The 26995-nt window shown below is 40.5% G+C and overlaps 1 protein-coding gene across 2 annotated transcripts; it reads right to left on the bottom strand.

Annotated features, from left to right (window-relative positions):
- Nucleotides 1-123: 123 nt before the first annotated feature.
- ITM2B (integral membrane protein 2B) lies at nucleotides 124-26753 on the bottom strand. 2 transcript variants are annotated; one of them, XM_054653672.2, is made up of 6 exons: nucleotides 26492-26753; nucleotides 9697-9825; nucleotides 7348-7551; nucleotides 5284-5394; nucleotides 2014-2164; nucleotides 124-839 (listed from the first exon to the last, which is right to left on the bottom strand). In XM_054653672.2, the coding sequence occupies exons 1-6, from the start codon at nucleotides 26588-26590 to the stop codon at nucleotides 751-753; spliced, it is 783 nt and encodes a 260-aa protein (XP_054509647.1). In that variant the 5' UTR covers nucleotides 26591-26753; the 3' UTR covers nucleotides 124-750. The 2 variants fall into 2 exon arrangements, with proteins under 2 accessions (XP_054509647.1, XP_054509639.1); XM_054653664.2 differs by having other exon boundaries at nucleotides 7348-7554; nucleotides 26492-26751.
- Nucleotides 26754-26995: the final 242 nt, after the last annotated feature.

Raw genomic sequence — 26995 nt, 5'->3', positions numbered from 1 at the left:
TATTCTATCTTTAGAAACACCACTTCAAGTAAAATGCATTAATTTAAACTGTAGTCCCCTCTTCTTAAAAATAATCCAGTAGTAAGCTGGAATCCAGAAGAAAACACAAGACTTTTAGACAAACAGGTTTATAAGGTTTATTGTCCATTGCACATACATGGATTATATACAAGTTAGTAACATAAGTTACTTCTTAATTTTCTAGAAGATTGTTACAGCAAACACTTGCCATTTTAAAACATCAAGTCAGAAATCAATCTCAAAAAGGTAAATATGACAATATTTTAAGAACAAAACAAATTGCACTTAGTTAGGAGAGTCAAATACAGGTTTGTCTATATGCTGTAACAAACTATATAGCAGGTAATATTACAGTTAGAAGTAGCTCTTGCAGTCCATTTGTACATTAATAATTTTTTTCAATTTTACTTATTTAAAAACTGGTGAATATTTCAAAGATTTCTTCTTCTTCCTAGTATTCGAGAGTCACATGAAATGCACTAGCAACTAAGTCTTTATACAATTCCTATTCAAATATAAGAAGAACACCACACCTGAAAATAAGGAGAAAACTAAAACGTAGTGATTTTACATGTATCATGAGATGAGAAGTATGGAAGGTGTGTTCAGCAAGAAAGCCCTGTCCACTACTTACATAAAAGAAGATTTTAAAAAATAATCACTGCACACAATACAAAGGGTGGGGTCATACTGTACTTTTTAAATCTCCTGTAACAGTACTATTCCTCATTACTGTTCACAGATGAGTGTTTCCATAGCAAACTTGTTCTCAAAGTGTCGAATCTTTCGGCAGTTGATGGCTTCACGCTTCTGAATTCCTGTTGTATTGGCAAAGAACAACAGAGCGTCAAGAGAAGAAGGGCTGAGGTACATGAGAGGCAGAAGTTTTATGTTTGCTATGATAAGATGCCACGAGAAATCAGAACTACCCCTCTCCAACCCTCCCCTCCAACAAAACACACACAGGCACACATTCAGATGTAGAAAATCAATTAGCAGGGAATGATCCTGAAAGTGTGGTGAACCAAATCCCAGTACTGGTTTAGTGAAAACCAACCTGCCAAAACCCCCCCACTGGCTAGTTTTTAACTCAGATCAGTTCCCAATCTCCCTCTCTGTGCATCTGTAAAAATGCTTGTGGGGACGTTTATTACTACAGGATAAACATACTGAATTTTTAATTGGATTTTGCCATTAAAACCTTTTCATTTTCAAACATCAATCTAAATTGCTTTTATAAATTGTATTTCTTCTCTTTGTTTTCCCAAGCAGTCAGGTCTCACAATATGACAGAAGCAATTAAACTACTTTGGTGTGCACTTGCACACCATGTGCAGATTACACAACAAGAAATCACACAACCAAAAAGCAAAAAAAACAAACCACCAAAAAGCAAATCCAAGTAACATCTGAATGCAAATTTTAAGGCAGTATTTAACAGCTCTTCAAGACTTTTTCAAATAATGTTTTTCAGCCATTTTTCCATAAAAAAGTACCAAGGACTATAATTTTCCTGTGAAGACAAGCTCTTATTGACATTTCACTGACACAAGTAGGAAGACATGTAACAATGTAGAGATGGCTTTAATGACAGAAAAAAGCTGCAATTCTGTATGTGGACTACAAAGCTAAAACTTCTCCTGTACGAAAGATTTTTCTTTGTTTTGAGGTGGGGTGTGTGGTTTAGGGCTCAAGACTGAAGAACAGCATCAATGAAAGCCTGAGCTCCAGAAAACACATCCATGCACACACCAACTTACACACACACAGACACAGGCATTTTGGCACTCCTAGGTCACTGGGGCCTCGAGCACTTTTGCACCATGACACGACCTATTTGCACACCTACACAAGAAAATATCAGACACACTGAGGCCCACAGAGCTGGTTAGTGCAATAAGCAAGCCTTGCTTTCATTAGAGTCTTCTCTGAACACTCTCAGGCATCACTGCAGCCTCTGTTAACGCAGCAGACCACGGGAGGAGCGTTTACCTTTCATGGCTTCCTTGCGCTGTAGCTTGTAGGTTTCCTTGCCGCGGCAGAGGCGGTAAATGAAGAATCCCAGCTGATCCACGTTTTCAATGCGATCAGTAACAATCATCTGCTCATGAATCAAATAGGACTGAGGCAAGTATGTTCCAGCCTGTTGAACAAAAACGTAACAGCTCTGTCAAAAACCATCTCTTCGTGGTCTGAGTACACAAGAAATGCTTTGCAGTGTTTTTTTTCAATATATCTTTGTATTATTTAAAAATATGTATTATCCAGTGACTTTCATTCTAATTGTGCAAACTTCACTACAGTACAGAAACATGTAACAATTACATGCAAAAAGGTCACAGAACTTCCATTGATGCTAACATCCACTGCCGTCCTGCTACAGTAACATCAGCCTTCAGCAGGTTTTTTTTCTAGGTGTACCCACTGTCACAGGCCAGTCCTGAAATTATCATCCAAAGTTTTCACTTAATTAGTAACAGCCCACTAGACCTCAATGGGAACAACTCCCAAGCAGGAGCTGGCAGAACCATGATCCACATGGAGATACTCCTGCTGATGAAGCAGGCCAGCTGCAGAACAGTCCAGCTGCAGTCCATGGGGTTGGGAAGCCTTGAACTTATTCACACTATGCGTCACTGCTCTCAAACCAAAGCCAAGACAGGACCCTCTATCCCTGTAAGTCTTTATGGTGACTTGTAAGTTATGTAAGTTATTATGGCAAAGCCAAAGTGGGACATCAGGTGTTTCAAGGAAATACACTGAAAAAGGGGAGAGCCACAATGACATACAAAGGCTTTCCAATCCCTCTCTAGACCCTCCAGTATTATTCTGCCACAGAGGAAATGATGGAGCAATCTGGCTCTGTGCACACCTCACTGTACATGGCTGAAGACGCACAGACTTAGCTGACAGCCAGTTTTCCAACACTGCTATTAAATAATCATCCATTTTTAAAAATACTAAGAAATCTTGTTAAGAGTGGTTCTAATTTATAGCAGTGTAAAGAGGGTGTTCCTTGCTTTTAAAAATAAAATGATCAGCTATTGTGAAAACAAATTCAGATTCTGTTGTGAAAGATCTCTGTATTTTTTAGTGACAATAAACAACTTGAAATTTCCGCTGTGAAACAAGATCATCTTTTCAGCTCCAGTGACATGTTGAGAAGCTGATTAAATGCTATTATTCCCAGTAAAGAAAGAAAGGACTGCATAAAATTCACTTTAAATTTTGCATGAATGAATAAACTATGAATATTTTCTTCACTATATATTGTGAAGAAAACAACAGCAACTTCTTTTTTTCTAAGTAACAGCTTAGCAAACATCACTCTCCCAAATTATCCTGCTCATTATTTTGTAATTAAATCTCTGCAAATCACTGCATCTTAACTCCTGGTCTCTCGAATCTCAGGAAGGAGTCCTGAGGGAGTGCCAGAGCACAGCAGCAGTGCAGGGCACTGGCAGGGTGAGCAGCAGTGCTGAGGGTTTTGGGGGCAGCCTGCAAGGGCACTCCTGGGCTCATGGCCTCCAAACCACAGGACCTCCCAGCCCACCCCAGACCCAGCCTTCTCAGTTCTCCCTGGGTGGGACAGGAGGAGAGGAAACTCAGCACAGGAATCTCCTCGGCCCAGTTGCTGCAGGAGCAATTACCCAGCACTGGGATTCAGCATAGCCACAACATCATCATTTTTGAGACATCCTGTGCACTGTGTCCAGTTAAAATTAGCCAGTTGGCTCAGCAGCAGGAACGAGGTGGATGAGCAAATATATCTGGGTTTCAGTTTTGTTTCCCCAAGAAACAAAGGAGGCCTTTCATGTCTGTACACTGAAGCAAACTGTATCAATATATAGAAATGTGGAATTTTAGGCTAAAATTATGGTGTTTCTTAAACACCAGAACAGCCCAGAACTCCACCATGTACATAAAATGCCCTCTGCATGTATTCAGAGCTCATTTTAAAGAAACTAACACATTCGTTTCATACATTTTTTTGCTGGTGTAACCAGTGTGACTGCAAGTCAGTATTTACTCACTTTATGTATCTGCAGCATAGTTTTCCAAATTCCAGTTACAAACATTTAGCCTGATTTTCTGTGACATCAAATGCCCACAGCATTTGTTAATACAATGAGAATTAAGCACATGTCTCATAAAATTAGGGCATCCGCTGTTGGGGACAATGATCAAAACCGTTTGCTTTTGCACGGATTTTCAGTTAAATGTGTGATGCCTGGTTATCCTCTTACTTGTAAACCACGCATATTTGATTCTGTACTAATGACAAACTAGGAAATTAACAGATTTTAATAGTGGAATTTGTGTGATCTAAAAATGGAAAGAAAACAGCACAGACAAAGTTAAAAAAAATGGGGTCACTGAGTTTTACAGACACCACATCATCCTTATGTACAGGAAATGAAAATGTGGTTAAATAGCCAGTCTCAAAATAGGAAGCAAAAAAGCAGCAAAGGACTTACTTGTGGTAAATTTTCACATGAAATTTATTTATACATACAAACCACTCAGAAATGGCTAAAATGTTTCCTGGAGTCCTAATTCCAAAGCCTTTTTTGAAAGATGCAAACCCAAATATGATGTAACTGTTCTAAAGTTACAAAAGCCCAGTAAAATATTAAAACATTCTCCCCAAATCTTAGCCACATTTCATCACCTCTCCCCCACTGGACTATTTTGCTGTTCTGTGAAGAAACCAGAAGGCCAGAACCCAAGGTAAATACTACCTAAATCAGCAATTGAAAGCATACATTATGTGCAGTGCACAGCAGATCCAACACGTCTCGTGTGCATCACCCTCAAGCCCTGGATCGAAGTGGGGGCCAACCCCAGGCTTTAAACAATGCCCCTGTAAAAAGCACTTCCCAGTCTTATCTACTCCATGCCTTTCAGCTAACCAGTCTTAGTCCAGTGCACACATGCTTTATAGAAACCTCAGTCACAATGGATTACAAATTAAAAAACACAGACTACTATCAGAGAGTCCAGCTACACCACATTTACATGGTTTTGTCAGCCAAATTTATAGCACTAAAGAAAATCAGATTTTTTTGCCTTCCTCTGAATTAATGATTCCTTCATGATTGTAGATCATTGTCTAAGTAGGTTACAGAATTTTTTCTCTTTGCAGACCTGTAGTGATCATGTGCCTTTCATGAATGTCAGAGTTCTGCAGAAGGGAGAAAAACCAAAAAAACTTCTACTTGTTCCTGTCTTAAGAACAAATTACTTATGATTTAATCATACCTTGATATTGATGAGCAGCTCCAGGAAATTTTTTGGTGGCATAACAACCGAAGTGTTCAGAGGAATCACATAGCACTTATCCAGGCTAAGGTCAAGATAGGCAGTGAGTCTCTATTGAGAAAACATTTATTTTAATCAAAAAACAAGAAAATCAGAAAAGTGACAAACAGATGTTGCTGAACTGCTATTGCCTTGTGCTGTTCTTCAAATTATTATTTTGTTCACTGTAAAGTCTGTCCAACAAACTCCAATCTAAGGGCAAGTAAAAGTACAACCAAATTGCAGCCTTGATGAGAGTTTATATTTTCAACAGGGATTTGGGCAAGGCAGCAGGTGATGAGGAGCTCAAATGCACCATGCAAGGAAACTACAAAGGTACCTGAGCTGTTATGGAAACAAGAACAGTGTTCATTTATGCTTAGTGCCTTCATTGTGAAACAACAGGACAAAAACCTGGCTCTAATCTTCATGCATTTATATTTTGTTATAGTCTAAAGAGGAAATGCTGCTGTAAGAACAAAACACAGAAAGAAAAAAATTTCTACAGATAATGCAACAAAAGTGGTTTTAGATTCAAAAATATGACTGACTTGCAAGGTTAATGATTATTCATAGTTGAATTATTATCTTTATACAGTACCTGAACTGCAGTATTTGCCATTATTTGATAAAAAGCTCAGGGAATTACCCTGATGAATCCTGCAGCTCTGTTCACTGAGCTGTGTTTTACTGCACCTGTTCTTGCTAAAGAAGATGTTATCTCTAGCTGCTGAAAGCTCGGAGGCTGTGTATGTATATAAAATACTGAGCACCAGGAGCCCAGCAGTCAAAATAATGCCAGGACAGCAATCATCAGTGCAGCTAATCTCATTACATGGAGCAAGTGCTGTATCTATGGCAAATGACCCTTGCACTGATCTTTAGAGCAAAGCCTTGAACTTCTTACATCCAAAAGTAAATTTTTAATATTGTTCTTCCTTGCTTCTTAGATGCTGCTTTCTTTTTTCATTTTCTAGTTTTCCCTCTTTAGAGTCTTTATTCTAACTCTTAACAGAAGGTCCCTAAATATATTCTGAAATACTACTTGAATTACATAGCTTGAGCAAGCAATGTTTTCTTCCAAATCTGGCTATGAATATTTGATAGATAGCACTTTAAACTCTGAAGTTTGCATAAAAAAATAGGACACTTCCCTATTCTTTTTCAGCTTAGCTTAAAAAAAGCTGTTCAGCGAAGTCTTCAAATGTTCACAGAGATTTAGCTTCCTGAAAACCAGCTGTACAACATTTCATTACCATCAGACAGCTCCAACCATGCTGATACAGAAGAGGAAGGCTTCTAATTGTTCTGCAGCTGCTCTTAACACTGAGAGCTGTAGGCCTGTCAACTGCCTTAACAGAAATTTATTACCATGATTCCTATCAATCAAGGTTACTTCTCCAAAAAAGGAAGATAGCTTTGAAACCTTAGTTCAGTGTCTCTAGGAATCATAGTAGCCTGTGGTGCACAAAGAAATTAAACTTTGGCTTCCTGTGGCATCTGGAAAATGAGCTGTTTTCCATGGTCCTTCTCCTTCTGCTGCTGCTTTGGGGGTTTGAGCCATGCTAGGAGAGCACCTCTAGGAGAACACACCCAGTGACATCAGATCCAATCAGCCCCTCCAAGTAATGTCAAAGCTACCTCAGCCCTTTCCAAATTTCCCTTGGCACCACAGCAGTTGGTCAAATTCTGGCTCAGTGGACTCAGCAGAGCAAGAACAATATTCTTTTCCATTTCTCATACGAAGGAGAGCAAACAGATCCAAGATTTTTCCCTTTCTAAAAACAGAACTGTGTTTCTAAAAGGTGGTTTACACACTACCTGATGATGACTCTATCGTGCTGTACTTTATGCCCAGTTAATAACTGCTTGCAGCCTGCTGCTGATCAAAACATTTCTGCTGCCTCCTTCACCCCTCTGCTTCCCCCCACCATAATAAATGAGTATATTTATCAGGATGACTGAGGGGGAACATTTTTCAAGTTTTAAATGCTTTCAATCAACTTCTTCAGACATATTTCTTACCCGATGGAAGTCGTGGACGATATCAGCAGGATCGCTATCAGCAAAATCAGGGACTGGCACACTGATAAACTCAACATCTTCCTCCTCCAGGATCTGAATGTTTTGCTCAATTGTGTGGTAGCGAGCAGTCTGAGCCTCTGCCCCAGGCTCAGGTAAACTTAAGCCATCTTCAATGTACTTTATTCCACAGAAATACACGCCACCCTGCTAAAAACAGTAAACAACCCAGCAACAAAAATATCAGTAACGCAGAAGTTTAAAAGTAATATTCTCTGAAGAAAAACTTGTCAGACTAAATGAAATTTTTTGCCTTTAATTTGATTCATACACCAAAGCAGCAGCCAGTTGGACAGGACAACAACAGGACCATGGCTAAAACCTCAATTACACTCAACCCAGACGGAGTTCTTCGTTTAAATTCAAGGATCCCATAAAGAAGATTCTTAAAATACAGTCTTCCATGTATTTTTAGAAAGACCATGAAGTTCCTACATCTATATGCATGTGTATTATTATTATTATTACTATTATTATTATTATTATTATTATTATCTCACTGTAAAATTATTACATTTTAATTCAAATCTAAACAGTTAAATCTAACTGTTAAATTATTAAAAGTCAAAATTACGAATAAAACCATTAAAACTGGTCATCCAAATCACCTTCAAAAAGCAAGTCTAACTCTGAATTTGGTCTTGCTTGCAGCAGTGTGTTGGACTAGATGACATCAAGACTTCCCTTCCAAACTCAATTATTCTGTGAAGTTGCTTAGTTTTAGAAGACTTCAAGAGTCTGGAAAGTCAATTTCTAAAATAATTTTTGAGCAGTTTTAAGAGACAAAAAGGTAAAAAGAGAAATTGGAATAACTAATTTGTGTCCTTCTGCCACACAACAGGTGGCAGGCTACCTAAGTTAAGTGTAAAATACAGTTCTGAGTCAGAGGAAGTCATGTACCAAATTTACACACCAAATAGTTTTAGAAATATAGAACTCTGCATATGCACATGCAATCAATTTAAAATTTTACATTGAAAATGTGCCTTCAGTGCAATGTCAGCTCAATTCCTGAATGTTTCCTTTAACGCAGATCTGACTCCTAAACAAGCAGCACAGGTTTAATTAAATGGCACTTTCAGTTTCATCTCATTGGCAGGTGAAAGGTGGAGCACCCAGTGCTAAGCACGGGTGAAATGTGCATTAGAAATGCAGCCGGCCTTCAGCTCCTCAGCTCGTTAATCCACCCACCCGAATAAGCTGTGCTGCTTAAGCATCATCGTTTGCAACACTTACTTATCCCCTGTAAATTTGGTTAATGTGATAGCCAAATAGACTACAAACTGCAAGTTCAGCTAGAATTTCTCAAGTTTAATGACTTGGCTTTCTACATTAGCAGCTACTAAAATGGGGGAAAAGCAACAGTCCTGCTATCAGGGAAAAGAACGTGATTTTTTTACCTTATAATTAGGTGCTCTAACCAGTGGGCTAGAGAGATTCATGTTTTGCTTACCCTCTCCCTTTCTGGCTCTGTGATCTTGCAACCCCAGCAGTTTCTGAAGCAGGGAGTGTGTGCTCCCACCACTTGGGCAAAAGCCTAGCACATCCAGCACTGCCCAGGACAACTCCCCCCAAGGGAGACAGTATTTAACTCAGATCTCCCATGTTTCAGGTAAATGCTCCATTTCCCTGGCACTGCTGCCTTCAGAGAGCTCCTCTTGCAGCAGTGCTATTTGTTAAAAGACTGAAAATACATTTTGTTAGAGGTCTAATCTTGTCAGTGTGGATTAGACTTGACAGGGCATGTTTAAACCACAGTGACTGTGCTTTTCCCAAGTCCCCTGCAGGGCCCATATTTCTTATCCACGTGGAAGCTAGGGAAGGAGGGAGTCGCCATGGTGCTCTCACAAGCAGCTCCTTTCCTGTACATTAGCAGTGCCTCATGTGTTAGGAAACCTGGGATCAAACAAGGAGGCTTTCAAGGGGTTAATCCACCTCCAGTATTTGGCACTGCAAAAGAGAAAAGAGAGTAGATAAAAATCTGGGACACCACTGGGGCTCCTAAACCGAAGTCCTATTTAGATACAATCTTTTCTCTGCAAAGTGAGGCTTTCAAAACTGTTTCTCTCTTCTATTTGCCAGCTTCACTTCTGCCCTCCTCTGCTTATAGGTGACTTCAGAGAAGGTAAAACTCTAGCCTTTAGAAAACATGAAATTTTGGAAAGAAAAAATAGTTTACTTCCTTTGGTTTAGTCTGTTCCTCCTCTTCTAAATGTTAACACAGAAAGAACAGTCTGTTGCTCCTCTTCCCACAGTGAAAAACAGCCCTCTCATAAAGAGTATGTGACTTACCTGGAATGCAAAATATTTGTACAGATAGGCACCACCCAGGAACACACCAGCCAGCATAAAGGCCAATCCAAAGCACATGCACCAGCACCAGGCCCTTCTCTGTCCAACAGGCACAGCATCCTCAGGGTCCTGCAAGGCATCAGAGAGGGATCTTCAACACATTGTTCCCAGGCAGGTAAGACAGTACATACTTCAGGCTCAGCAAATACAATCACTGCATCCACCAGAAAAGCCTGTATGCACATTAGCACAAGTGTTTAGAAACTTAGCTTATTTGGTAAAATTTAAAACAAGTCTATTTAAGTTGAGCTTTAGTAAAACTTGGACTTTTAATGCCATCATCACTGACTAAATCAGGAGACTTAAGAGAAAAATGTAACAAAATCTCCTGAGATAGCAAATAATAAACAGTGAGCCACTTCCCAGGTTGCAGACAGAAAAATATTCATTCTCAGGCAACCTCCATACAACAACAAAAGCAGAGCAAGGAAGTCAACTAAGAAAGGTCAGATTCTGTTTTACCTTAGTATATGCAATGTAAGTGAACCCAAAGAACGAACAAAAGATCAAAGGTAGTAAGGAGCAGCAAAATATATCCTTTCCTATGTTGTTCCATCAGAACAAAACAGCCCTTACCACAACTTGGCTGGCAGAATAGCCACGGTGGGAATGAAAAAAATATAAAGAATCTTTGTAAGTTGTTGTTAAGGAAGCTTTCTGCTCTATCTGCTGTTCATGTAATAGTGAAGGAATGACAGGATGTTTCCCCTTTAGGGCACTAGTTTGCATAACCAGGCAGTCCCCACAGGCATCCTAAGCAATAAACTGCTGCTTGCAAAATCTTTCCTCTATCAGCCACATTACAATGCTCTCTCCTCCCCTAAGTGTTTGTGTAACTCATATAGGAAGTAAAAAAGAAAATAGTAATAACAATAACGATAACAATAACAATAATTATAATATATTAATAAAATAAAAAAATCCAACTTTGAGCTACCCTGTTCCAAGCCAGGATAATCCTGGGAAAACATCTGAATTCAAATAAACACAAAGAAATTCAGTACCCCTTTGCAACCACAAAACAATAATGTAGAAGAACGATGGGGCAAAAATCACTATGAATGAATGAACAAAAAACCACCAAACCAGAAAACTGAGGAAGAGCAGGACAGAACTGCTTGAGAAGGCTTTGACAGGCATAGTTGTTAGTCAGTGCTCTGCCTGATGTGCTGGGTCTTTTTGCTGCATTTGCTAATTAAGATGATAACCCACTTGAACAAAGGTTCAGGTACAGTACCCAGCTGCCTTGGCCCAGTTAGGAAGGAATTCCCCTTATGTGGCTGAAGCAAGTCTGACACCAAATGGAAAAGGGACCCTCCCTATAAATGGTGGGAGAAAGTGGCACTTCCTGGAAATGACTCAGCTGTTCCAGAGAAGGGTAAGTAGCATTTTGGAGGGACTTACTTCTTTTCATTGATTACAGAGGGAAATTCCTTGGTTAACAAAGTAGGTATCTAATTCATATGCAGCTAAAATTAAGTGATGTGAAACCCACCTTTACAGTGCACTGCAATTACCTTTCATACAGAAGTGGCAATGCAGCTTCTTTCCCAGGCAACAGCTGCCAAAATCTGATTCAGTAATATTTAGAGTCAAACCGAAGACATTTCACACATTTTATTTTACTTTACCTTGCTAAATAAATACCACAGTAAATCAGATTGTGAAATCTCCATCTTTGGAGGTTTTCAAGACTCAACTAGAGAAAGCCATGGCTAATCTTGCTTTGGCAACCATCCTGTTTCTAAAGGGAGGCTGCAGCAGATGACTTCCAGAGGCCCCTTCAAACCAACATTTCTGGGATACATCACAAGGCAAAGTGAAATCAGCAAAATAACATTTGCTGTGGACTGAAAATACACAATGTAAAGACAAGAAACAACTTTTTAACACTTTTAGAATACCAATTATTTAAGGAATTCAGTGTAAAAAATTACAGGATTACTGGATGCCTGATTTTTAACCTGGCTCTTTGCAAAGACTGAGGATAGGATATAATACCCATGCTAATCCAATTAACTCTCAGGTCACATTGAGAGTCACTGTGGATTCTTCTATAAATCATCTCAATTATAAATCTAAACCAGGTAAACCAAGGATTTTTATTTTTATGTTGCCCTGTATCATTAGGTAACTATTTCCCTAGATATTTCAAAGCATACAGGACACCTGATTGAAACTTTTTGTAACAGCCATCACTTACACCATTCCAAGTTAATGCCAGAAAAAGGGATAGCAAACTGCCTTTGTGATACAGTATCAAAATATTCCCTAGTGAAGAATATAAACAGTATCTTTAGTCTTTCCTGGACCTGCTTTCATCCCCCACACCTTTTTAACTTCAACCAGAATTATCTATTAATGGCATAACTGCCTCTTCCATTTTTTTCATTATTTTGTAGAGTCCAGAAAGACAAAGAAAACATGCACCTGGGAAATGGTGAGGAAGGCACACAGAGTATGAACATCTACCTGGAAATGGGGGTTAATGTCAGATCAATTTTCCCCAAGCCACCAAAAATAATCAGAAAAAAAGAAAGTAACTTTTATTCTTTAACCATGCTAAGAAGAACCTGAAAGACAAGTTTACCAGTATTCTACCTTAAATAATTTTTCTTTGATATATGAGATGTAAACAATGGGTTTAATACAACTCTTTTATCCTTTACCACCAGCTAAAGGCTATCATTATTTCTGAAGGTATCCCTTGTGGTGGCATGTTAAGCTACTTTGTATTTGTAGTTGCCTATCATTGATTTGTCCCCAGCCTACCAAAAACAGCCCATTAAATTCACAGCAAGAGTTCAAGCCCAGTTTAGGCTCCTGCTTAGGAGAATGAATGACAGCACAGCACCTTAGCACAGGTAGAACCTGAAACTGACAACACTGAAAAGATTTTATGCTACTGAAAGAGAACAAAGAATTCACTTCCTAGCCTGAAAACTACATTACATACATACATTATCAAGCAGTTTAAAACCAGCCTAAATTAAAATATTATAAATAATTTACTGAAGCCAAATAGGTAGCTGACCCATGGCTAAGCTCTCTAAGGTTTTGCACTGCTGCCATAACAGCTTCATTTGGGCTGTATTGACCCAAAAGAATAATTTGTCCCTTGCTATAAAAATCTGACCCTCTGCACTGCAAAAGAAGGAAGTGCAATGGATGCTCACCCTCCTTCCAGGTGACTCATGCTCTGAAAAAAAACCCATTAAGTGAAAGCAGATCCCCACTAAGAGGGACAGTGCTGAATTAGCGCTTCTCCCCACATGGTTACAACTGCACTTTGTTCCCCGGCAGCAGCGCTGACTTCTGAAGCCAGAGCACAACATGAGACTGCAGCCTCAATGACTAATTTTTCTCTAGGCCAGCTTTCCACTGCCAGGGGTATCTCACAAAAGAAAGCATCATGTACTTGAGGTGAAGACTGACCTCTAAAAATACGCCTCTCTACTTCTCTGAGCAGTAATAAATAATTACTGTCCTGGTCCCTTTCTTTCCTCTCTTCTGCTTCATCCCTGCCTCATGTACTTTCAGCTCCCTTGCGAATCCTCAGCCTTAAGGTGATGCCACAAAATTCATCTCTGATGCAAAACGCCTTAAGAGAAACTGGATGCAGGCCCAAAACTGGCTTGTTTCCCTTGATGAGCTAATTGTTCTAATTGGAAAACATTTGATTAGCCTATTTCCCATGGATAAGACATGAAACAGAAGCATCTCTCTGCCACTTGTACACTAAATCCTACAGTGTTGAAATTAAATTGTTCAGGACTTCTCAACCTGAATAGCTTTAAGCTCTGCAGTAACGATTTCCTTTCAGATAGAAAAGAAGTATTAAATTCTCTATTATTTGAGACTAGCAATATTCAAATCTAGAGTCTTCTCACAAAGAAGTGACAAGTTGACTGCAGTTTTCAGAACAGGTCCCTTCATTGGTGACCACAGCAGTGAATGTAAAACTGTTCTCTGCCTTCTTACTAAAACCATGAAACACTTCTCAGATGAGAGTGATACCACAAACTATTTATCAGAACACTCTCAACTACAGAGAGATGTGCACAAGAACATCTTTATGACAATTAGCATTAACTGTTCTGCTAGTTAATTAAAAAAAATACTAGTAAATTAAAAAAAGAAAAAGTTAATAACCCCATAAACCTGCAAACACTAGCAGTTATTAATGGCTAGTGGCCATATATTCTCTTGCTCTTTTCAGTTCAATTTCAATGCTACTTTTTTTTCTTTAATATATGCTGTATTTTAGAATGGCCAAATGCATGTTTGGGGTAATATCACAAATGTATTCTAAGAAGCTCCAATGCTGAGCCACAAATGGGTATAATTAGACTTGATAATTACTTAGATTTTCCCCTTGTGGCTTTTTGTACATAGTGGAATATAATTGCTTTAACATTATAAAAGTAAAGCAGTCTATAAACTTACAAGACATATGTCTAGCTCATATTAAAATGAGTGAGAAGATTATCAGACCTTGTTCCTTTGCAGAAATTAAGGACACATCTATCTAAACCAGATATGATGAACAACATGCTGTGAGAAGTCCACAATACTGTATGACTGCTGGACAGCTACGCAAAAGATTATGTCCCAAATTTAAAAATAGATAAGATAGCAATAAAAATAATTATGGGAGGGGGAAATGTCTTTTGGAATGAACAGTCTTTGATCCACAGAGAAACCAGATGCAGAGCATTACTGAGTATTACAAACATTACTAAAAATGTCTGCAGCATAATACACAAAATGTCCATAATTATGCATGTGAGAATAACATCTATTACATATACACAAACACATATATAAAAGCTTACAGTTAATGTGGGTAAAACTGGCTGGAAGTTATTCAGAACGGTTTTTCCTCCAAGGTCCTCTGTGTGCCACTTAGCTCACATGGATGGACAGAACACAGTGGGACAGACTGAGTTTCCTGAACGCAAATATTGACCAACTCCAGCTGTAATTAGTGGAGTGGGAAGAAGGGAAGTTAATGACACTCCCTAGAAGTGTTTTCTAATGAGAGGAGCTAAAAAGTCTTTAAATAAAATACTGACCAATGGCTGTACAAACTGAATTCTGTTGGTCAGGCTCGCCTGCTCTGACTTGTAAATAAGACATCTGTAGAAAATCCTCACAAAAGAAAGTCAATTTAAAATGAACTTAATTTAGAAAGAGCTCTGCATTCCTTCGATGGTATTCCTGCCTGAAGACTGCTCCAAGCCTAGTATTCTATTTATTACTTGTTGCAGATGGGAAATTAAGGCAGGCTTTTGCAAGACTCCTCACTTGGCAGATGCTGCGAATCTGGAAGGCGATCATACTGATCTGCCTCTAAAACAGCAATTCTATGCTTACTAACAAAATTAAATTTAAATTTCAAGTACAATCATCTTTCAACTTGCTAGTTGGATAAAACCACTCTATATACAATAGATGCTTCAGAAATTTCTCGCTTATCCAGAAAACAAGCTATGGCTGTTTATATGCAGTTGATATTTGAACATTGCAACCCCTCAGTGCCAGCAGTGCCAGTTCTTCAGTCACGACAGACAGGGACTTGTCCATTTGACCAAAGGCTCTCTGCCTAAAGAACAACATGAAAACATGACCTAAGTTGTGCTGCTGGTCGCTGTAGTCACATATCCTGAATAACCAAGGAGATAAATCAATTAGAATTATCCATTAGGCTGTTGGTACTATTAACCTCTTCTTCTATTTCTCCTATCTGTATATGGTCTTTGAAATAGTATTGTAAAAAACAAAATCTTTTAGACAGCACTAGGAAATCCAGAAGTAAGAAGAAATTAAATTCTAGGAGCTTTACAAGTTCAAAGTCCAAGGTTGTTTTAATTGGTTGAATGTTATCTTTGACGAAATAATGGGGGAGTTTTATTAAAAGGTACAGTGTCTGTCAAATGACTCATTTCATTGTTCAAAACATGGTAACTATAACAGAATAAAAACATCAGTATAAGCAGCCAGCTCAAGATCATCTTAAAAGGGGAATGAGCTGGTGGGCAGGAAGGTAGCTGCAGCTGCATGTATTGGGAGAGACAGAGGTGAAGAGAGAACAAAAACTGGGAAACAGGCAAGAAAGAGTAGGGGAGCAAGAAATAAAACTCAGAAACATGTTAGAACATGAAGAGTTCAAATTTTCTGCAAGAAGTAAAGGAAAATTACAACTGTAAGTCAATGTTAAGGACAGGAATCAGCAGTTCATTCACAGCTATGTGATAGAGGGACAACAAAAGCAGCATGTCCTGAAGAGTAATCCAGCAACTCCCAACCAACATGAGTAATCCTGATTTACCTAAACACTGCCTTCATTTCTGAGATAAGAGACTGCAAACCCTGATGGCAGTCAACAATTAAAGAGGATGGATAAGGAAGGAAAAAGCCTGTAACTATTCAAATTGCTGTTTTGGTTAAATTTTGGAGTAGCATTAAGATGAGTAGTTGTCAGCTTTGGTCTTACATGGACTAGAAAGTGACAGGGTACTTAAATGGCCTGAAAGTTGTATTTTTAGACCAGGCAAAGACTTCTTTTCAGGTGATTCACCTGCACTTTTGGCTATATCCTCATCCCAGGCTGTCTACAGCAAGTGTCCAACTAACCACACACTGTATCTGATGTTTTCTTCAAACTGTGTTCCCCAGATTGTTCCTCTTCTCTGTCCAATTTCAAGCTCTCCCAGCTTCCTTCTCTGTGCACTTATCCTATGTCTATGTTCCCTGCATCTTTCCCCACCCAAAGCAGAGCTCTCTGGTATCTGCCACACGCAGAGTAACTGGGCACACCTTATCTCCATTTCCTCCCTTCACCGTTGCACCAAGATAAACCATTCATCATCTCAGTCTGGTGAAGAGGAGCTGGGCTATGGCCACAGGACTTTGGCCTGCCACATCAACCAGCATAGCACTCCTGTGCCACTTGGCCTGTGCTTTTCACTGCAGTCAGGGCAAGGACTGCCCTCCTAGGTCTTCTTCTGTACAGCTATTAGCACCACAGGACCTTAATATCATCTTATACTCCTACTGAAGGTGATGAAACACTTCTTTTACTGCCTGACCCCAAACACTGGCACAGCTTGCCCAGGGAGACTGTGAAGTCTTCCATCCTTGGAGATACTAAGAAGCTGACAGGAGGTGATACCAAGCAACCAGCTGCTAGAGCAGGGGAGTTGGCCCAGATGACCTCCAATGCCAGCCATTCTGTGATACACATCTACAGTTTTTAAGTAACACTAATAGGATAGAGGATGAGGATTAACAAATAACTCTAACCACTTGCTTAATTTAAGGAAAAAAAAAAAAAAAAAATCAGACTTCCAGGGGTGCTGGGTCTGTGCTAGACAAGTAATAAAGATCCAGACATCCTTTACTTTACTTTGGAGTTTTATGATTCTTCTGCCTTCTCCCCACTCCCCGCTATAAAAACTTCAACAAAACCTACAACATTTGGAAAATGTCTTGCCTCTAAATGTCTGGATACTCAGTATGGAAATCAGGTTTATTAAGAAAATATATTAATGTTGCTGAATTTTTCTACATATTTTCATAAACTGGAATGATGGAAATTTGTTCTGCATTTCACACTTAGTTTTCTCACATATTTAAAGGAAAGAGAAACGTTCTGGTGCAAGTTTGCAAGTGATAGACCAAAACATGCAGGTGGAAAGCTTGCAGAGGAATCTGGCAAGAGGGAATAATTTTTTAAACAAAACCCCTCAAGCCTAAGAAGTCATATGGGGCATTCATCAGAATGGATTTGCTTTCAGAAAACAAAATTACCACACCCTTTATAGTTACCGAATACCAAACATGGCATTTCATTAAACTGTCCAATTTTGAAAAATGCTTCATTTTCAAACATTGCCAAAATAAACCCTTTACCTATCTGCACTTTTTGACCTACAACTGACTTACATTCTACCATACTCACAAAAACTACACTCAATCAATCTATAACTTTAATGAAGTCTTTCTTTCATCTTTATCCTGAATGAGATCAGTGTTTGAAAACAGGAACTTAGAAGGTTCCTATTCCACTTTAAATGGATCAATACTAAATTATCTCTTTGACCTTGATTGTTCCAGTCCCTGTTTCTCCCTTACCCTGCTCAATTCTTACATCTGAAATTTATTTTTTTCTGTGACTGCCTGATTCTCAGATATCATAATGATGGAACGCTATGTGAATTTAACCTAGATTTCTCTCAAGGCTATTTTCCCAAGTGGCGTTGGTTCTTTCACCCAAGAGATCTCATTAGCATGCACATATGCACCACTGAGCCTCGGAATTTAATAACTCTATTCCCAGTTCAGCCACAGATGGTATGTCATCTCAAGCAAGTTACAAAGGCTGTGTCTCAGTTTCTCTCAAAAGCAGAATCCAGCACCACAAAACCCTCTTGTGAGGTCTGCAGTCCTGCTTCAAAGGAGGGTAGATTCTGAAGCCTGTCTAGGTTGCTCAGGGCTCTTGACCAGTCAAGGTTTGAAAATCGCTAAGACTTACACTTCAAAGCTTCTCCGGGTAATTTCCTCAGCAGCATTCAGTTCTCCTCAAGACTGAAAAATATTTTGCTTTTATCAGTCAGAAGCTCTCTTTTTTAAATTTATGACCACTGTATTTTCAGTCACCTCCCCAGGCACTGGGAGGCTGCTGTTAAGTCCTCCTTGCAGCAGTTTCATCTCTGGGTTGAACAAGTCCCACTCCCTTGGCCACTGCTCACAGGGCGTAACCTCCAGCCTCTGACTATTGTGGTGGCCCCTGCTGGACTCACACCAGTTTGCTGCTGTCTTTTTTTGGATCAGAGAGCTCCCAGCCTTCAGTGATGCCAGTGACTAGCATCCAGCTGAATGTCCATCAGAAGCCCTGGGTCTTTTTCAAGCAGAGCAGCTTCCCAGCCAGGTGGTGCCCAGTATATCTTGATGGCTGGGATGAGTCTGTTCCAGGTACAGGACTTGGCATTTGCAATTTCTGAAACTCATGAGATTTTGTTCAGCCCATTACTGTAGTCTGTTGAGGCTCTTGTGAATGGCAGCCCTGTCCTCAAACACATACACTCGACTAATACATGTATTAGTGAATTAGAATGCATAGTACCTGAACAGCAAGCACAGTTCTCTGAGTGGAAACCATTCTATATGCAAATACAAAATAGCATTTAATTGTAGCAGTTATGAGTATCAGCACAGGAGAGCTGACCTTGGAAGGGTACGTTTAATTATGCTCTCTTTCTAGACAAAACTGTTGTAACAAACTGAAGGGCTTCAGTGCAATTAGACTATTCCAAGTCTGAAGTGGAGCACACACTCCAGTGCCCAGCACCTGGAGGCACCACACCCTGCAGGATCACAGACCTGGCCAGCGTTCAAACACCTCACCAAGAGCTTCCCAAAACTGCTCACTGCACTGTGCAGCAGCCTCTGAGTCGTGTCTGGCCTCACAACCTTGCAAAGGCTGCTGCATTTTTAAATATGTAAGTGCAAGGGTTTTCTGTTTCTGTGTAGGCTTTATCTTTTAAAATAAATAAATAAATAAACAGGCCTTAGTGATTCAGCAACTATGTGAGATCCACCCCAGAGATCACTGACCCCTCCCAGTTATGATCTCTCCAGACTCCTCTTTTTCCACAGTCATTCCACCATCTCATTCTACCCACAAAAGAGCAGAAAGCCGCCATCAAAGCAGGAGTTTGCTGAACACTAGGATAAAGACAACCACAAATTAACCAAGGACTTGCATTCAAGGAACTCTACTCTTAAAATGCCTGTGGGTTTTATTTTTATGTGTGTTTATATATACAAAATTATATGTATTGCATACTTAATAATATATCAACTTTAGAAAAATTTAGAAAAATATTTGTGTACACGCACACACACACACACTGACACTACATGGAAAGGACAAACAAGATACCAATTTATTTTTTTTCAGGATCTATATCTAACTGTTGGGCAAATATGACTTTGGCATTTTGTCATGATGAATTTTGTACAGCTGTTGCACAGAGGACCCTTGCTTGCAGATGACATATGGATCACTCAGGAAGGACCTAGTCCTTTTCTCTAAGTCCCTTGTGGTCCAAACCCTACCTAGATCACATGATGTCTGCCACAAAACCATTTCTGACTTCATTGCAGAGCTCAATCTTATTAATTATCTCATTCCTTTGGTTTACCACATCTGTAAAATTAGGACAGATACCCGAATTTTATAAATTAGCATGCTTTTCATCTGTAGATTCAAAGTAATTTCCACTGAGGATAAAAAGCAGTACATAAATAGTAAGAAAATGAATGTTGTATTATTCATACAGATCAGGAGACTAAAAGCAGATAATGCTAACCTTTGTCAATCACAGCACAAGGGGAGAAAGGGGAGAAAAAAATAGGGAAAAGAAAAAGGAATCTGTGCAATAAGTAACAAAATACATAATCACTTATCACTGCTGTAGTTACATTTTTAAAATGTCATAATGTTTTTAGAAGTACAGAATAAAGAATATTTAAAATTGCTAGGACTTTAAAAGGCAGTGTTTATGTTTGAAGGTATTTCCTGAGGGTCACAGAGAGGGCTATTTTCTTTTTATGAAGAGCTATCTGATGCCTGTAGCTACTGGCTACTGGCTAGAAAATACATATAAAGCTGACAAATATTCCAAAACCACAACTGCAGAACAGTTACCTGAAAACATTACTGGAGGTAAGTATGCTTACCATTCTTACATACCCCCACCCCAAACACTATTAGCATCAATATTTACTAAAATGCTGATAAGAAAAAGAAAAAATCAGGGAAAAACCTACATAAATAACAAAGAAAATAGATTTGAAAATAGAAAATAGTCTATAAAACCACAACTGTTAGGTTACATTTGCAACTGCAAACATTTCATTAAAATACTTAACAGAAGAAAAACATAGATACACATTACATTTTAAAATTAAACTTTCCTTGAAATAGATGTTCACATGTTGGATTAAATATTCATTATAATGGAATGAGTCGAAACCATTTCCCTTGAAAATACTGCTGATTCCAAGAAAATTTTCTTTCAAATGATTTTTACAGGAAAGCTCAGCTTTTCGTTTTGATCCACATCTTCAGAAATTAACTAATTTAACTTGATCTTTTCCATTGAACAGAACTTTCATTTCAACAGCCTCTGTTTATGTGGTATTCTTCATACTGCTACACAATGTTAATATCTAAACTAGTTTCTTGAGGCTTATCAAAAAGAGTATTGCAGCACAGAAAGACAGGAGTGAACATACGAGGAGTACTTCTGACATTTACTGTAAAGATACATTACAGTGCAGGATAGTTTTTCTAGATACTGCACTAAATAAAGCATCATCTAATTGCAGACTCTTCCATACGATGATATTAAGGAGAAAAAAAGTTCTCCAAATACATTTTTAGGGCAAGGGGTTTCAGCCAAGTGAAAGTTTGGGAAACTGAAGAGAAACTATTTAGAACTGCAGAAAGTATTCCCATTGTCTCTCTAGTCATCCCTGCACTGAGTTCACACGAGCTGTATGGTACAGCCATCAGCTCTCTTGCCCAGTCAGCCAAAAACGTGAATGATGCAAACAACTGACAAAGCAGTTATCACAAAGGTCTGGCAGAATACATCCTGTTTGAAACATTAAATATAATTCTCCTGGGAAATGGTTCTATTTCTCAACCAAAGCTCTGTGCTTGTTATTCAGGTCGGGAGGTTATGAGAGACAGAAAAGGAAGTGAGATACAGAGAACTGACAGAGCTCCTCTGTCCCACAGGTTCGTGCCCATTGCTGGGGGTTGACACCATCTCCTCCAGATCACATTTTGGATTTTGTAATTCCAAATCCCTAAACTCACTTAAAAATAGCAAGAGATTGTCAAAAGAGCAGCACAAATTTTTAGAGATCTTGGTTTTTTAGTATTGTCTCAAATGCTGGCAAGCCTTTAAGGAACAGCTTTAGGAGCCAAAAGTCTCAAGGCCACAGTTACCTTATGTTCAGGAAGCTGCACTACTTAACCAGTAGCACAAATTCATAATGTAAAAAAAAATGCAGGGGAAGGTATCAGCCACAAGGCTTCTTTTCTTAGGAGAATTAATAACACAAATTTTGTTCAATAAAACTCAATTTACCCTAATTTATCTTTTTGGGTACCCATTAAGTCAAATAAAATAACAGAATGAGCCCTGGGTACTCTTTGTGCCTGAAACTGAAGGGTTTTCATCTATAGTTTGGTGGGTTTTCATTAAAATTTTAGCAACATCTGGGAGAAGAGGGAGAGAATTTGCTCTGTTAGGATTTTTTACTTCTGGGCCTCTTTTAAATAATCATGTCTTAATCTCCACATGCTCTGACAGATAGCAGAAGCTAGTTGGTTTAATGACCTAGTTGCATCACAGAAAATAGAGGAAAATACAAAGACTGCTCTTTCCCCAATGGCATCTGCTGTAAGGCCTATAGAAATTTGGCTGGAGAAAGCCTTTAATGGGAATATGGAAACACCACTCAGCTACAGGGACGTTCCATAAAGTGGGAAAACCTGCTTTTCTGACAGCAAATAACCAAATGACTATTTTTTAGTGGATACAGTAACTTTTGCATATATATATATATATATATATATTTAACACCAATTACACAAAATCTGAGGCTTTTTCTACACAGCAAAATAGTGTTCACTAGTTGAACAGTTCTTCCTAGGTGGATCCCTTCACTCTGTGTTAAAAAAATGTCTATTTTAGTATGCTTTAGCTAAAGTGAAGTGAATGATTAAGCTAAAGTGAAAAAAGAAGGTTAATTTTAAAGGTCAGAGTAATAACATTCTTATAAGGAACAAATGCAGAAAGCTGCTGCTTTTAAAATTCTTAACATTTACACTTTCACATTGAACTCTCTGCATATGCAGTTATCCAATGGTCAGCCACAATACATATCTGTGAATCCACAGCTTCTGTGCATAAAGCTGGATATGGTAAATATGCACCATGTTGAGTACCCCAAAAATAGAAAAATAGTTTTAAAAGGTTGCTACTGAACCTGGCAGAAAGGAGCAACAGCCCAAGTCACTGAGGGCAGAAAGATTTTTGGGAAGGCTTAATCTACTGAAAGGCCTTTATAAAATGTCTGAAGACTTCAGCTATGCTCAGAACCATCTTTGGCTCTCCAGAGATCTATTGTAGGGAAAAATGTTAAAAGACCACACATTGTTTGTTTGTTGGGAAACTGGGTCATAAAACACCCCATTGTAAAGACAATGAGCAAAATGGAAAATGAAATGTGGCCTAAGACCCTTCACTAGGAGTATGCTGTATTTTGGCCAAGAATTATGGCATAGAAGTACCACCCCAACAACAAAAACAGAGTTGTAATGGCTGCCTACAGTAATTATGGAGACACTTTCACTACATGCCATAATACCGAGCAGTGATTTATGCAGAGACAGGATTAGCACTCTAGATTTTTCAACTCCTTTTAAAGTAACATACTCCAAAGCATAAGACCACTGCCTTCTGCAAAACCTTTTTTTGAAGATGTTGTTTCCGTGATATATCCCCTACTCTTCTTGCCTCTTCCTGTCTTACCTTCCCTGATTAATTTCCGACTAGTATCTGCATCAGAGGTTATTGGGCAATTTCTGGCAAAATCAGAGTATTTCTATGCTCTGTCATCAGCATATTTTAGCTGCAAATGCTCTTTGCTAAGTCCTTGGAAGATTATGTATTTGAGAGTAATCCTGCAATGGCAGAGAGGCAGTCTTCAAGGCACTGTGCTGGGAAAAGCCGCAGAATGAGACTGTCAAAGAATTAGCCCAAAAGCTCATTCCATGAATTTTTATTTTCTTGACATTTCAGAGCATTTGGCTTTATTCATTAATCTCAACTAGTTTACTAGTATCTCTGGCTCAAGTATTTTTAAGTTCTTGGTAATAAAATTGTGATAGTGCAGCTCTGTTGAGTCTCTTCTTAGGGTTTTCTCTTTACTTCAGTCCAGAATGCCTTCCAGGACTTTGTTCATAAAAGAAAGCTTCATAAAATGTTGCAATATTTTTCATGTTTACACTTGTGATCCAGATCTAATTATTTTCCTACAGAAACAATGTAGGAGAAGGGAAAAAAAATGTCCCATATATGCTGTTTTGGAAATGTGACCTTTTTCAGTCTACCAGAATTCTTTCTTCCAATATACATTCCCACACTGCCTCCAAACCTCACTTGAAGCAAAGGGTTTTCCAGCAGCGACGTGATGTGAATAATGCATTTGTCAGATGTGGTTTATTTTCTCCCCTTTCCTCCAAAGAGCTGCATAGGCAGCTGAAGTTGTAGATGGGTGGGGGAAGATCTGTTTCTAATGCACTTGTATTCAAGAAGGCAAAGTTCAAAGAGTGGATCTTGCACTTACCTCAAACGTATCAAGTTTTACAAGGGCCCTCAGTTCCTTTCCACCCGCTCCCCCCACCCAAAGATCTGAGAATAAGCTCCCAGACTTGAAGAATCACAACACCTCCAGAGCTGCATGGCAGTGCTTGTTTCACTACTGTTAATCCTGCATGGATTGCGTGGCCTGTTCTACAAAAACTACAGACAATGCTACTGTACCAGATCTGCTTTTATTGATGCTTTAAAACACAAAAGCTCAAAAAAACCAGCCTACTCAAGAATTTTGCACACTGTTAGGTGCAGGTCTGCAGTTCTGCAGACAAAAGATAGAAATGTGTCAAGGAGAATGTCAAAGACTCATCCCTCAAGAGCGCTCATTTGTTTTTGGAATTTTCATCTGTACTGAGCATCCCCTCCCAGCAAGCTATTTTGGGAGTGTTTCAAGCTTCGTTCAGGCGTGTTCATCCCCTGACAGCAGTGCAAGAACTTTTAAGTAGCTACTGTGAGATCAGACCGCCTTTTGACCTGGTTAATAAGTGTTTACAAGTCTCATTTCTAGGCAAGGAAACCAAAGTTAAGGCAGATCTTGTATGTCATCCTCAGCTGCTAGAATTTGCAGCTCCACATCAAGGAAATCATAGCCAAATGACATGCTTCCATCAGTATCTGGACAGGGTCGGGAGGATTTGTTCCCCAGTGTACAATTAGCCAGATGTATTTTGTTTGTTTAGTAGCAGAAAAACAAGCCCAATTTGGTAGGCTATCTGGAAACAAACATCATCCAGGGCAGGTCTGGATTCCGAGGTAATAAGAAAAACCCATTTTCTGGAACATGTAGCTTGTGTCTTGCTTATGTGCTTGGTGTCACGCTAACCACCAAATCTGGGGTTAGGAAGGAATTCTACAGCTTAATCTGGGCTCAGGGAAGCCACTACTTCCTAGAGAATAGCACTCCTCTAGGAATACCAGCACCTAATGGATTTCATATAATTGCAGGCAATCTGAGCAACAATACTGTCTCATCTGTTGTGGCACACTGTTCTAGAGACTTAAACACTCTGGTCACAGTTTTATCTGAAAGTGCAGCATGCTCAGCGGAAGTATGACATTTAACCACTTGCTGTATCAGGGAGATGTCACCAGAAGCACCTTTCTGGTTCTCCTCGGCTGTGAAATGACAGCGGATTCTGCAGGTGAAGAACCTGGCCCCATCAAAATCACGGCAAAACCTGCAGCAGGGCAGGACTTCACACCACAAACTGAACAGATACTGTCCTCCTATGCAGAAATTCACCACAAAGATTTAGGAAATTAATAAACACTATCACTTTTGAAGAGCCAATCTGGTAACTCAGAGGGCAGATGAACAAGAGACTGTGAAAGCAAATGAAAACAGCAAGACACTGTTTATGTGCAGTTGGCCATTTTTCAAGTTTTGGTTCCCTTCTGAAAGAGCTTAGAGCAAATTACACTGCTCCGAATTATAAACTGGTTTTGATTACGGGAGCATAGAAATTGCAACCAAAAACCTTTATATTCTAAGCAGTTTTGCACTTAAAAAACTTAAAAAGCCGCCGGTGTTTTTTCTTCGTTGATGTTTGCAGAGGGGAGGCGACAGCAGCGCCCGGAGTTTGGGTGCTGTTTTGGGGCGGGGGGAGGCAGCTCTTTGTTCCTTTATTTAAGTTCCGAGGCGAAGTTCTCCGCACCACCCAACCACCAGGCTCTGCGAACACGCTGCTGCGGCACAAGTACGGCCGAACCCCCAACTTCACCCTCCGAGCGCTCCCTTGCCCTGCAGCATCCGGGGTCCGGGAGCTCGCCAGCAGCCGGCCGGAGGGAACGGCAGCGGGGGGAACAGCGGGCACGACCCGCCCTCTCCCCACAAACCAGCTCCCACCGCCGGCCCGACACAGCCGGGGCTCTGCGGGAGCGCAGGCGGCCCCGAAAGCCGGGGTGGCCGCGGTGCACGCGCTGCAGCGGCTAACAAAAAAAAACCTCCAAAACACAACCCCAGCAAAAACCCCCAACCAAACAAACAGAAAAACGGAACCAGCACAGAGATCCCCGGAGTCAGGAGAAGAGGAGCCGAGAAGCTCGCCCTGTCAGCCATTTTAGAAGCGTGAGCCGATGGGGCGGCGGGGCGCACCGCCGTGCAGCCTTCCCCCGGCCCGCCCGGGGGCCATCGCCGCGGGCAAGGGGCGTACAAAGCTCGGCAGCGTCCCCGCCGCGCTCCCCTCCCCGGGCTCCACGCGAAGCGGAGTGGAGCAGAGCGGAGCGCCCGGCGCTGCCGGGCCCCGGAGGGTCGGTCCCCCCACCGCCCTCACCTTGGCGTCCGGCGGCAGGATCAGCACCTGGCTGTTCTCCTCCTCCTTCTTCGCCGCCTCCTTCTGCGCCAACGCGGAGTTGAACGACACCTTCACCATGGTCGGTCCTCAGCACCCCGCACGCAGGAGAACGAGGACGAGAAGCAGCCCGCACCGGCGGAGCTTCGCGGGCTGTCCCCTACCTTGCCACCCCCCGCTGCTGCCTCGCCGCGGCTGCCGCCCCCGTCCCCTTGTCAGGCGGCTGAGGAGGAGGAGGAGGAGCAGGAGGAGGCGGTGCCTGACAGGGCGGGCGGAAAGAGGGGAGGTGGTGGCAGCAGGGCCTCGCCCTCCGCCCACTGCCTGCCCCGGCGCGGCGGGCGGGGGGCTCCGGCAGGACAGGGGACTGCGGTCGGGGAGGGGGCTCCGGCAGGACGGGGGGCTGCGGCCGGGCGGGCCCGTCCCCGCTCTGGGCTCGGTAGCCGAGGGGCCGCGGCTCAGTGTGTGCCTGGCCGTGCCCCGGGCGGT

This window comes from Agelaius phoeniceus, chromosome 2, assembly GCF_051311805.1.
Source record: "Agelaius phoeniceus isolate bAgePho1 chromosome 2, bAgePho1.hap1, whole genome shotgun sequence".
Classification (NCBI taxonomy): domain Eukaryota; kingdom Metazoa; phylum Chordata; class Aves; order Passeriformes; family Icteridae; genus Agelaius; species Agelaius phoeniceus.
The sequence above is the reverse complement of the archived record's forward strand: the minus strand, read 5'-3'. Positions and strand labels throughout refer to the sequence as shown.